Source organism: Alosa pseudoharengus, unplaced genomic scaffold (assembly GCF_046254945.1).
Source record: "Alosa pseudoharengus isolate Yale_2024_CS ecotype anadromous, Long Island Sound unplaced genomic scaffold, YU_APseudo_1.1 YU_APseudo_1.1_scf_21, whole genome shotgun sequence".
In the NCBI taxonomy this organism is placed as follows: Eukaryota; Metazoa; Chordata; class Actinopteri; order Clupeiformes; family Clupeidae; genus Alosa; species Alosa pseudoharengus.
In genome coordinates this window covers 22847939-22860593 of record NW_027468674.1, presented here as the reverse complement: position 1 = coordinate 22860593, position 12655 = coordinate 22847939, and the positions used below count along the sequence as shown (strand labels likewise).

The 12655-nt window shown below is 40.7% G+C and overlaps 1 protein-coding gene across 1 annotated transcript; it reads right to left on the bottom strand.

Moving 5' to 3' along the window:
• Positions 1-2822: 2822 nt before the first annotated feature.
• Positions 2823-12271, bottom strand: LOC143137864 (carbonic anhydrase 9-like). The gene is made up of 7 exons (XM_076298185.1): positions 12266-12271; positions 11331-11504; positions 8877-9034; positions 8667-8756; positions 8162-8240; positions 7856-8022; positions 2823-3596 (listed from the first exon to the last, which is right to left on the bottom strand). The coding sequence occupies exons 2-7, from the start codon at positions 11359-11361 to the stop codon at positions 3411-3413; spliced, it is 711 nt and encodes a 236-aa protein (XP_076154300.1). The 5' UTR covers positions 11362-11504; positions 12266-12271; the 3' UTR covers positions 2823-3410.
• Between the last annotated feature and the right edge of the window lie 384 nt (positions 12272-12655).

The window sequence follows — 12655 nt, the reverse complement described above, 5'->3', positions numbered from 1 at the left end:
TGAAAATAAAATCCAAAAAAGAAAGGGAATTTTTTTTTTCATATAGTAGTGGGTAAGATATGTATTGACTTCACTGACTGAATCAGTATTACGTGACATGCAGTGCAAATTAAAGTATTTGCATTACTGAATAGCAGCCTTGTATCATTTGAGAAGGTAAAGGTTACTTTAACAATTCTAATGTATGTGAATCGTTTGTATTGGTGTGTATCACCAGCTAGACTGTTCACCAGACTATGTGCTCTAATTACAATGTGTGAAGAAGTCTGTCTGAAAATATTACTTTAGAAAAGGACCACCAGTGGGTGAGCCAATTGCCTTCACCTGACCTGAGAGTGCAAGAGTGGTGAAAGTCTTTTGCACGGAAGGCGGCCCGTTGCATGCACTGTTGAGGGGGGGCAATGGGAGCATGAGGACTGTGGGATATAAACACCATGTTAATCATGTGGACTGGTTAATTGCGGCACTGGACAATTGGGGAGGAATCCTTTTTATACAGGGTGTGTTGTGGCGTGAATGGGCCAGCATCAAGTCTCCTTTGGTTGTGAGTGTGTGTTTTTGTTTGTTTGCTGAGGTCTACAGAGCTGGATACGGCGTCTTAGAGGAACCGGCATTGGAGCGAACGAGAGAGATGCGAGACTCTACCAACTAAAGGAAAGTAAACAATACCTGCTACTTTGCGTGAATGGGCCAGCTTCTAGTGCGACTGTACGACCTACTACATCACCTACAGTATGAAGGCCCTGCACAACAGTGTGAACCTGGATGGAACAAGGCCTATGTACTGGTGTGAACCTGAATGGAGCAATCTGTTCGACTCAACTTTTTTTCTGGTACTAAACTTCCTTCTTCCTTCTCTTTTCCTTTGGTACTCTGGCACTCCCTTGATGCCTGTTCCAGGAAGATAGCCCTAACACCTACACAACTAGATGTACCACAGAGCGGTACAAAATATGACCGCCGCCCAGTCCAGCACATTTTTTCCACAAAAATAAATCACGCTGAAAGGCCTATATGATTCTAACTCTCTCACTAAATTGCATTAGCCACTTAATTCTCACTGGTATCTGCTAGACAACAAGTACCAAAACATGATTAGTTCATAGATTTCACATGTAAAATTCATTTTATACAACCCCACCCCCATCTTGCCTGTTCATAATTCTGAGAAATTCTTGAATTGTGTGCAAGTGTGCGTGCACACGTTTATGTTTATGTGTGTGGGTGTGTGTGTGCGTGCTTGTGTGTTTGTCTGCGTATGTGTGTTTGTGCATGTGCGTGCATGCGTACATATGTCTACTGTGTGAGTGTGTCATATGTATGATTACTGTGAATGTATGTGTGTGCGTGTGTATCTGTTTATGCACGTGTGCACATGGAATGGGTTAACATGACCCCTGGAGGCAAACATACAGAAGAAATTGGTCATCCTAGGCCTACGGTTCTCAAGATATTCACAGAAAACGGTGTCTGCCCTACCCTCCTTTCGGGGGGTCCAGTCCAGCGGAGGGGCTACAGATCAAAACGAAAAACGATGGTTCCATGCTATCCATGTGGGGTTACATGCCCACCAAGTTTCGTGTAGCCCGGTCTTTCAGTGTCCCAGGAATCCTTGTTGGTGTACGGTCACTAAATTTACACATAAATCATTTTATTGTAAGGCCCCCCATGAACGAAAGTTCACAAAACTTGGCATGCATTCGGAAGGTGTCATAATGATCCTACACTTTCAATTTCGTGCAGTTTTGACCATGTCAGCCAGAGATATTGTGATGAAAACACCTAATTTTTTGCTTTTTAAGTTTTAACTAGGTGGCGCTATACATGAAATAAGTGGTAATGGGATGGGTTGACATGCCCCCTTAAGACCAACATACAAAAAAAGGTGGACCTCCTAGGCCCTACGGTTCTCGAGATATTCACAGAAAACTGTCTCCGGCCACCTACAGGCCAGTTGGTGTATAGTAACATAAATTAATTTATTGTGTGGCCCCCCATGAACGGAATTCCACGAAACTTGGTGTGCATTCCGAGGGTGTCAAACGAAGGTAAAGCACTGATAGGCCTACACAAGCTGAAATAGTTTCATAAAGTGTCCCGTTCACTTTTTTCTTCATGTTTAATTGGCTATGTGCTTATAGCTTAACTTACCCTACCATAACTTGGAGTTTGCTATTTAATTTCTGTTATTTGGATGCAATGAGTGAGACCAAAGTAAGAGTTCAAAATAAAACTTTAGACTACTGTATTCTCCTGATAACGTGAGTGGAATGGATTTAATGTGGACATGAGCATAAAAAGACGCAGAGTGGCTACATGATACAGTGCACATTTTGTGGTGAAAAAGTTCCGCCTTTTAAAATCAGGTGTAGCCTAATCCGAATCGTAGTGAAAACCATCAATTAAACAACAGAATCAGTAGGGTACCAGTTTTGTTTCATTGTACCAGGCCTACTGTATGTCAAAAGCAGGCTCGGATGAAGCTGGGAAGGATTAAACACACGGTTTCCACACCGCGGTATTCAACAGTGATAATCATGATGTTTGAAATGAAAAAAGTAATTATTATAGTCAACATTTTTATCGCGGTTTACCATTATACCGGTAATCGTTACATCCCTGTAAGTGAGACCGGGAGAAAGTTCTCCACCTGGGTGGGAGCAAGGGAAGACTTCTTAAGCAGGAGTTATCCGAGCCAGTTTAAATGCAGTTAGAAATGTACCAAAAGCCAGTGAAGCATTAATTACATGTGTGATTGCTGGTGTGATGATAGGAGATGTAGAGAGGCAGACAGAACAACTGCAAAAAACAACAGAAAAAAATAATGTCTCAATATTTATTGTTGATCATATCATATTGTCTTATTACAATGTCCTTGAAGATAGTACCATAATTTATTGATATCAGTGAAGAATACATTTGTTTACTTCTTTCCTCATTTAAGGGCAGGTCACACCAAGAATGATAACTATGACCCCAACGGTATCTTTGTCATGTTGTTATCGCTATAGTTTACGTATGGACGTTGTCATTCATGTTAGCTAGAGCGATACTTATGTTATTGTTATGGTTATCCTTCTTGGTGTGAACTGCCCTTTACAATATTAATGTTCTACAAACTGCATATTAATCAATATGATCAGTTTACAATCCTGTTCCCACTTCCATTTACAAAACATCAATAAATAAAAATTCTAAATATATACTCTAAAACTCGAAGTAGTGATTTTGGCCTTACACTGTATTATTAATGCCAGACATATCATACATTTTACTCCACAATTTATTTAAGTTTATCTATTTGTATTTATTTTAAAATCAGCGTTTAGCAGCACTGTTTGGAATGATTGGTGCTGTGTGATATGGTGCAATGAAATATGATAGAAAGATTGCATTTGTATATCTTTTGTCTACTGTATCTGGTTCATCCACAGAGTAGCAAAGAGGGACAACAGGACCAGAAGGAGGGAGAAGAGGCATGAGGGGGGAGAAGAGGAGTGATCCTCGGTCACGGTTGTGTACACGTGTCGGCCATTTAGTGGCTGTACAGGCCGGAATACGTTATTCAACCCAGGCATTTTGGAAAACTTCTTTATCTGTGAGAGAGAGAGAGAGAGAGAGAGAGAGAGAGAGAGAGAGAGAGAGAGAGAGGTAAATGATGAGATGCAGATTATATTTGTCTCAGATTTTGAGATTGCTTTTTCATTTCGGCATTATGAATTAAGTGAAATTATATTTTGTATTGAGCACCTTCACCCTCTGGACATCAAGAATGGAAATGTTTTGTCTATCTTAATTCTGATTAGATCACATTTTTAGAATTCTTTAGGTTAATCCCAAAGCCATAATCCAGGTTGATTACCTCAAATTAAACAGTATAATCTAGTATGGTATGATAGCACAGTGAGACACACCTGCACTGGGCACTGTCTGCCCTGCACTTCCACACACAAACACAGTCACCAGCATACAGTATCTTCAGCTCTATTGAAATTTATGAGGCCAGTTAATCTTGGTCAAGGTCTTGTGCATTCTAAAGGCAGACAGACACTACAGAGGAAATCTAAAATCCCAGTCAAACCACTTGCACTGCAGCAATAATAGACTGGCATCAGGCCACATTCCATCCAGCTGACTCACCACAGTCGGACATTTACAACTTCTTTGTGCTCACAGCAATGACTTTGCTTGTCATTTTCACTCAACCTGGCAAAAAGGCATGCTAGTATTTATATCTATAAAATATATATAATTCCATACACACACACACACACACACACACACACACACAACAGGTATAGGTCCTGTGAAACTCCCATAAAGGCTATTACAGTACCCCTTGCTACTGTAACCAATCCGTTGTCTGTTGGAGTGCAGATATTTGTCACATTCCTGCAAGGGGCCTACGGAGGTCATGAGACAGTACCTTCCCATCACACTACTGGAGAAAGATACACATACACACAGCACACTTTCAAACACATTGACCTGGCAGCCATTTTGAAAACTTTGAGAACGCTGTTGAGGCTCATTGAGGGGTACAAAAACCAGGAAGTTGGTCCCACAGAAAAATCTTTTAGGGGTCAAACCTTTCACCGTATATAATCGTCTTGTAAATAAACTACCAGTGCTTTTTCAAAGTTCACAATGTCTCGTTTTAAATGTCAAGGCCCTAGGAAGTCTAACAATGAAGTATGGAGCTACTTTGAGACTCGTAAATGGTGTAAAACAGTGATTTATTTGCATGGCTAGGCGGATAACTAGCGCCCTATTTCTGAGTGCAGGGGACAAGCAGAGATGAGCTAGACATACGTTCACACTCGGTATCATGTTTCAACACACTTTAGGTCAATATCACACCGGAATTCTCCTTTAACAGAGGTGGCAAAAGCCACTGGTGGATTAGCGCGACGTTACATCAAGTTTCCAACGGGTAATGAACTCCACATTGAATTATTATTATGATAGCTGCTAGCTGTCAGTTGTGAAGTGAGGTGATCCAACAAGTTTCATCTGTTGCTAAGTAACAGACATAAAAGCTGAACGTCGATGCTAGATCGCCTACTTAGGATATCTTAACCTGAGATAAGATAGGATATGTTTCTGTAATACCAAATTGAGAAAAATCCTCTTACACTTCTCCTATCTTAACTTAGGACTTAAGATAGGAAGTTTCTGTAATACGGCCCCTGACCACATATTCCACACACCTGTCCTGTTCTGCACAGACACTCAGCCTAATCTCTCTCACTCTGCCATTCTTCAAATTATAGGGTAAACCTAATAAAAAAATACTGCTTTGATTGTGACCCCACTCAGCAGGGACAATGTCTCAAGCTAATGCATAGCTGTGCTTCCTTTGTCTGCAAATGTACCCTCAGTAGTAAATCCCCCTTGGAACTCAAAATGTCAGTCATAAAGGTCTTCTAATCCTGACTGATCTTAGAATGTATGTAAAATCACAATGAGTCACTCATTTGATGGAGGCGATAGCCTACGGTGTTGCCTGTGTGTTGACGCAAACGAGTGCTGGTAAGCATGTGAGATTAGAGGTATGATCAATACCCACATGTAGCTAGAGAGGGGGGGGGGGGGGGCAAAAGTACACCCTGTACCCCAGTAAGAAAGACAAAGCAAAAAGAACGTGGAAGAAAGATCATGTGTGGAGTGTCCAAATCTGTAAAACTGACAGACCTGCACTAGTTTCTCCTTAAAACCATTCTACCTGTAAAACTGACAGACCTGCACTACTTGCTCCTTAAAACCATTCCAACCATTCGAAACATCTCTATGTTAGGTCTTTTTTTAGCCACCAGATATATTATTACTGATTCTAAGGAGTTTTCTGGCAAGCAATTACCATACTTGACAATGTCTACATCCTGTTACAAAACACCAACAGGGTCACAGCTAGGTTATGTCTTATCTGAGTAGGACATGCCACCTGATAGCGTGACACCCCACATGTGAGCAGAGAGTGAGCCAGAGAATGAGGAAGGAGGGAGCGTGTGGCGCGTGGCAGCGTGGTGTGTGGCACGAGGGAAGCCCGTCAATAAAGAGGCTTTGTGACTGATCTGGCCATGTGAAATGTTTTCAGTTCATTCCTTTTTTATTCGGAAAATCTTGACGGAGTCTGATATTACAAGATTGATCATAACTACAGCAGATGATTAATTTTTTTTTTTATTCACTTGAAGACGTTGATCTGCGTTGATCTGTACTTGATGTTTACGAGGGACGGTCTCTGCTTTTCCCAATGTCCCGATGAAATAGCTAGTAGGCGAACAATATATGCGCACGGTAGGCCTAGGCTTTACCTTGACACACGCACACAACAGACATAGATTTTTCATAGAAATTGATTGCTTTTAATTAATTTCAACATATTATTGATTGTAATAGTCCATATTTCATTTCAATTTCACAATACAAAGAAATAGACTAAACGATTTAGTCTGTGCCATTCTCAATTTCACAACGTAACTCATTTGAACCAGATCACCATCTCAGATAGGCTATCCTCAGTGTCAAACACAATAATGCATGTACTGTAGTATAACTATAGTATAATAATACACAGAGAAAAAGCACTAACTGGCAGAAATTATAAGCCATTGCAGCCAAACTATGTTCTAGCATTGTTGAACCGTGGAAAACTGATAGACGAACAATTTTGGAGTTTGCACTGAGATGTTGTCGGGTAGCCATTGAATATTCCGACATCAGAGATTGCTAACAGGTGTTTCAAAATATCTGGGAACTTTCCGGAGCTCTGAATGGCAGAGGATAGCTACAGATCATCAGACAACACAATCATTGTAGGCTGCATTATGGGCCATAATTTATGGCTTTATCAATCAACATAAAAGAGGTGAAGCGCAAGTTCAACAGCAAACAGGACTTTTCAGCACATATCAAACCATATAGACCTGGTGATGAATTTCCATTTAACTGATGGGTGGTTGAGTTTAACTCCATTACGTTTCTAAAAGGAAGTCTCACAATACTGTAGTCATTTAGCAAGGCATGACCAGGAATATAATACTGGCAGAGATTTTACTCACGGAGGTATCACATATACAGACTCTTGTGTAACATGACCTTTCACTTCAGTAAAGCCACCTGTCGCATTATGTGAATCTTACATGACAGTTGAAATTCCTCTAAAACAAGAAACTCCCTCACATCCAGATTAAAAATCTCGCTACACCACAGGCAGTTGCATGTGATAAAACAATGTGTTGCATAGATAGCACTGCGCTGATGAAACGCTAGATTGGAAGAGTTAAGAGTTTACCTTAGCTGAACACCGCAGTGTGGGGGGGGGGGCATATTGTCAGTCTTTTCATGCACGGTAGGGGTGGAACTGCAAATTCATGTTTACTCACTTGGAAAAATAAACATTTATCAACGATAGGACATACTTTGTGCATACAGCCGCTGATATCATATCTCCAGCTGACTAAATAAAATAGATAGTTCCTTTGGAATATTCATGCTTACTTATTTGGTAAAAGAAACATTTATCAACGTTGTGATATAATTGGTGCATACAACCGTTGTTATCATTTTGACTGCTTACCAACTGAAACAGGTAGGCCTCACTATGTAAACACTGTCTGCATGGCTTGCCTAAGATATTGGTTTTGGCTACTCACGAATTTGTGTATTGTTAAGAACAAATACAGGGCTTTGATGTTCAAAAGTATAGCAATATAGCAAGAGAGAAAATCATAAATACACTTCACAAATGTGAACCTGTAACTTGGGAAATCAATTATAAAATTGTACCTTATCAAATCTAGCATATGCTTAACATTATGCCCCCCACACCCTACCCCGAAGTGCGACTTACCAGATCTTCACTGATGCGGATTGGCTGTTGAAAAACAGTCCAAACCACAGCCTCATAACATCCAGGCGTGGTCAGTGAGCCATTGTAACGGTAGTACTTGGTCAGGTCGACGTCCAGCAGTAAGTCATGAATGGAGATGTTCAGTGCGGAGAGACTTGTGTTATCACCTAAATGGGAAATAGGAGGGAAACCATTCACCAACCAAGATTACATGACTATCATACATCTAGTTCATAAGAAATGAATGTTTTTATGTTGATGATTGAACAACAGATTAAAGCAATATCATATAAGCCCATGGCTCACCCTTGTTTGGTATTTCTGACACAAAGTCGGAGAAATTCTTCCAGACTTCAGGCATGCCTGTCGCATCCCCTTCCATCACCTGTGGTCACAGTAAATCTCATAGTTATGGGCCCTGGGATTGTACCCTCAATGGAGTTTCTTAAGCTTTCTTGGTGGCTTTTTAAAGAGGATTTGGAAAGCAGAGTCATCCCCATCTGCTCTCTTTCTATGTACAGAATAAGATGAAATATTTCAAAACAGTTGAGCATTGCATTTTTCCACCACAGAATAGGCTAAGAATTTCATTCATTGCCCTTAGTGACAGAGAATTCACCAGTACCATGTTTCACCTATTTCATTTGCTGCTGTTGTCTTGTCAACAATGGCACGCAAGTCATAGTGCAATGGATGCAGTCGGCTTATTGATGCTATGCTGTGTAATTTTCACCTACTTTGTCTACAAGCAATTGAAGCATATTTTAGCAACACTGACCCCACGTGGTACTAATATGTTACTACAACTTACATCAATAAAGAATCCCAGCACTGCTAGGCCCTCCGGATCTGCTTTGGCCTGAGTTGCGTTATAGCCTTTCTTCAGGCTGACAATATGCATCTGAGAAGACACAAACACACAAATACATGTGTGCGCATGAAAAGTCAAAGAACAGAAAGTCAAATACGCCAATATTTGGCATACCTCTTCTGCCTCATACACTCGCACACACACACACACCTCCATGGGGTATCTGTGGCCATCGATGGAGTGCTCCGACCCAGGAAAGTGCTTGAGGTCCTCCCGTCCCCAGTGGAAGTGAAACTGAATTGTGGAGTACTCGTCAGGGAGACCTCCGCCACTGACCTCCACCACACCGGCCTCCAGCTTACACTTCACTATACCAGGCAGAAAGACAGAGGGGAGTTGGCTTCAGACATGGCAATGAAGTTTGTTTGCTTGTTTGGTTTGCTTGTTGTTGTTTGTATCTTTATATGACAGAGAATAGTGTACTCTTACACCTGACAAGGACTCAAGGAGCCTTTTTATCAGTGTACAGTGCTCCCCTCTGATATTTAAACAGTCAAGGGTGGTCTGGCAATCTGGACGTTATGGAAAAGTCCAGAACGGCCGTGAATCCAACTGCCGTAGGCCTGTCTGAATATGCTTCATCAGTCAAGTAGCCTAATCAGTGTCTAGCTCTCCAAATAAATGTTTCACCCATGTCTATGCTATCAATTATCATTGTCATTTAAAAAAAGAAAACTAGCAACATTTCCACCATCGCGTTTTCACGATAGGAGGCCAATGAAAAGGCTACAGTGTCACCCTAATACTTGTCCACGAGCGTCACCCATTGAGAGTAAAGAGTCACCAAGGTTGCCAACTCTTGATGACAAATGTCTCATTACCTCACGCCACACATGCCTTTTTGCATGCCAACCTTCTAGTCTAAGCGAATTACCCGAAAAAGGGTCAAATGTGGCAGTAAATAGAGCAAAAGCATATTGGTATCATTTTATGTAGATTAAGAATTGCAGGTGCCTACAAGACCAATCCTTACAGAGAAAAAAATGCAGAGCTTCGAATGAACCATGCAACGATTACTGCCCAAATTCTTATGCTAGCACATTTGGATATAGCCAATATCTCCCATGCCGGTGGAAAGATACACATCAAACCTGGTATATTATTACTCACTGATTGGGTATAGGCAGAGAATGTCTAATAAGGGGAGAACCGCCAGTCTCGGGAAACTTCCGGTTTCTGAACTGGTTGCAGTTCCTGTTCTGGTTCCACATGAGGGCGCTCACGAATAAGTGCAGAATGAATGGAGGTTTATGGAGCTGTACCCCTCAAATCCACTTTTCTCAGGATATAATTTTTTTGCCCAGAAATTTGAATGTTGCATGCAAAAGAGGGGGCAGAGAAAATACACACCGCTGAGTATTATATTTTTTTGAGTCACTTATTAGTTCTAAAAAGCTTTTCAAATGTGTCAATGACGTCATTCATTAGCAGAAAGCTAGTGTGTTGTGGGCAACAACGACTCAACCTGTAAGAAATCGAAAGGACGCAAGTACTCGTTCATTCAACTTTTGACCTATAATCCATATTGATCTTGCAGAAACCACAATCCAATCGATTCGATTTTTCAGCGACAACCAGGTGAAAGAGACACATTTAGCCGTCTAGCTCCATAGACCCCCATTGTTTTTGCACTTATTCGTGATCGCCCCTAGCGGAACTGCAGCAGATTGCAGGTACAATGGAGTGGGAGTGAGAGTGATCCGGCTTTCCGTAAACTGGCTCTGGTATAGGCCATAGACTGTATATACAGTCTATGGTATAGGCTACTGAAGGGTCAAGTCAAATTAAACTGTGCCTATACATTTTCAACCCGTATAGCCTACACAAAAAAAATCTTAAATCGACTTGAAACATCTTAAATCGATATGAAATCGACATGTGCGCGATAGATGATACACATCATCCGTTTCACTAACAGAAATTGGTTCCAACGTCGTCCCTGCCTCACATTCACACGTTTGTTGGTAATGGCGCTTCAGTTTTATTTGTCGTCCTTGCGCAAAACAGACAGGTTGTTGCCTCATTATTGAATGACAAAGAATGAGTCGCATTGTATACTTGTCTAGCTTGCTACCACAACTACCATTTTATTTGCAATAGGTCTAACCCGTCCATACACATCTTGATGATACACTGTGAACATCTTGATGATACACTGTGCACCAACCTGATCAAGTTGTAGACTTTGTATACAATGTCTGTTAGTCTTAAAAAGATGAACAGATACTCAAGGCCATTTATTGATAGATCCCCATTTACCATAATGATATGACGTCCCTGTTGGTTTAGGCTACTTATATGAATGAAGGTACAAGGCATAATATAATCAATAATGATCATCTTTGTCAAATCTGACTCACTATTTTGAATGTGATACATTCTCACAATATGATTGTGCCAGTGAAGGTATCATGTTAGACTGTGTGTACCAGCACGTGAATGTTAATTAGGGCCTATTTGGAAGAAAGTCCAGGGGCTCTTTTTAGTCCCAGTCCGTCCCTGCATGCACACTTGTGTCATATGGCAGTGCAAATTTAGCGCACACGCGGACTGCCCTTACCTGCAGCCATTTCTGTGAGTTTATCTGAAGTGTACATTGTTTACCTGTGTGTCCATTATTGATGAGTAGTTTCATGGCTTGCTTATTAGTAAAATTGACCAGGTTGAATTCCTTCAGGTCGTTTCTGCCCTTGACGTGTTCAGTGTTGATGTTGATTGGGGACTGCCTGTCCCCATTGCAGTTGGGATAATGATCGCCCCAGTGAGAGGGAGTATTCTCTATACAAGTAAAACAACGGAGGGAATCAGAGACAAATTCACATCGAAGTCACCTTCTCTACCAAACTAGGTGCACATTAATAACAATTAATCACTGTCATTAGCCCAGATATTGTGTGAAATAAAGATGCTTTATTGCAAGTCATGATTTTGTTACATTCAGGAACTGTTAATTAATGTTATCCTATTCTTAATTAATAATCAACCATTAACATGATAAGTCTAATTTAAAAAGAAGCAGTATTAAAATAACTGACAGTGTTTCCCACAGAATTGAATTCTATTTGTGTGGTGGTAGGTGACGGGGGTGTTCCCAGTTTTTGAACAAATTTGCACGTCGTGGTTATGATGCTAACGGATTTAATCACGATTTAGCCAGTCGTCTTCTCTGCCAACAACAATCCTTGCAGGATGTTTAATGTTTTCTTTAAACGTGCATGCAGGTTTGTTGAAGGACAGAGACACAAGGAGAGGCTGTGCAAAGGTGCACATAGCTCTACAATGAAAGGATTCCATCCAGTTTAAGTAGTACAACATAGAAAATCATTGTGTGGTGGTCAGTGTTGATATTGTGGTGGGCCGCCACAAATAAGTCAATGTATGGAAAACACTGAACTGACTTAAGTGAATGGAACCATGCTTTAAAAATATTGTAAAAGGAGTCAGCATATAGATTTCAGTCAGAGAGTAAAACTAGTGAAGATAGAATTGAATTTTAGAGAATCATGGCAACTGTACAAAATGTTTCAAAGTCAACATACCACATCTTGTAATCTGGGAGAAAAGAACTTAATTTTGTAGAAAGTAGGCTACACATACAGAATTCACTGACAAATGCTCTCGTATGAACTCGGAATAAACAAAATTGGATTGTGGAGACAGTTTCGTGGCTGTCATGCGACAAGCAGTCTACTCCAGGGGTCCCCAACCGGGGGGGGGGGGTTCCATGTTCCGTGTTGTGCATGCATTAATTGAAAAGAACTAGCTCCAGTTATGTATGAACAGTGAAGGTAACGAACTCTTAAAAATGTGAAAAACATGAACTTGAAGAAGTGAAAATTGAACAATATGAACTATGAAAATTGAACAACTTGAAGCTACATCTATCATGTGTGAACTGATATGGTAACAAAATATGGTAACAAAACATG

Excerpts from the sequence above, each read along its gene's own strand:
- LOC143137864 (XM_076298185.1), bottom strand. The coding sequence starts at position 11,361 with ATGAAACTACTCATCAATAATGGACACACAG. Across the intron at positions 8,241-8,666 it reads TGCTGGGATTCTTTATTGAT|GTGATGGAAGGGGATGCGAC; the intron begins GTAAGTTGTAGT and ends CTGTGACCACAG. Across the intron at positions 8,023-8,161 it reads GTCAGAAATACCAAACAAGG|GTGATAACACAAGTCTCTCC; the intron begins GTGAGCCATGGG and ends TTTCCCATTTAG.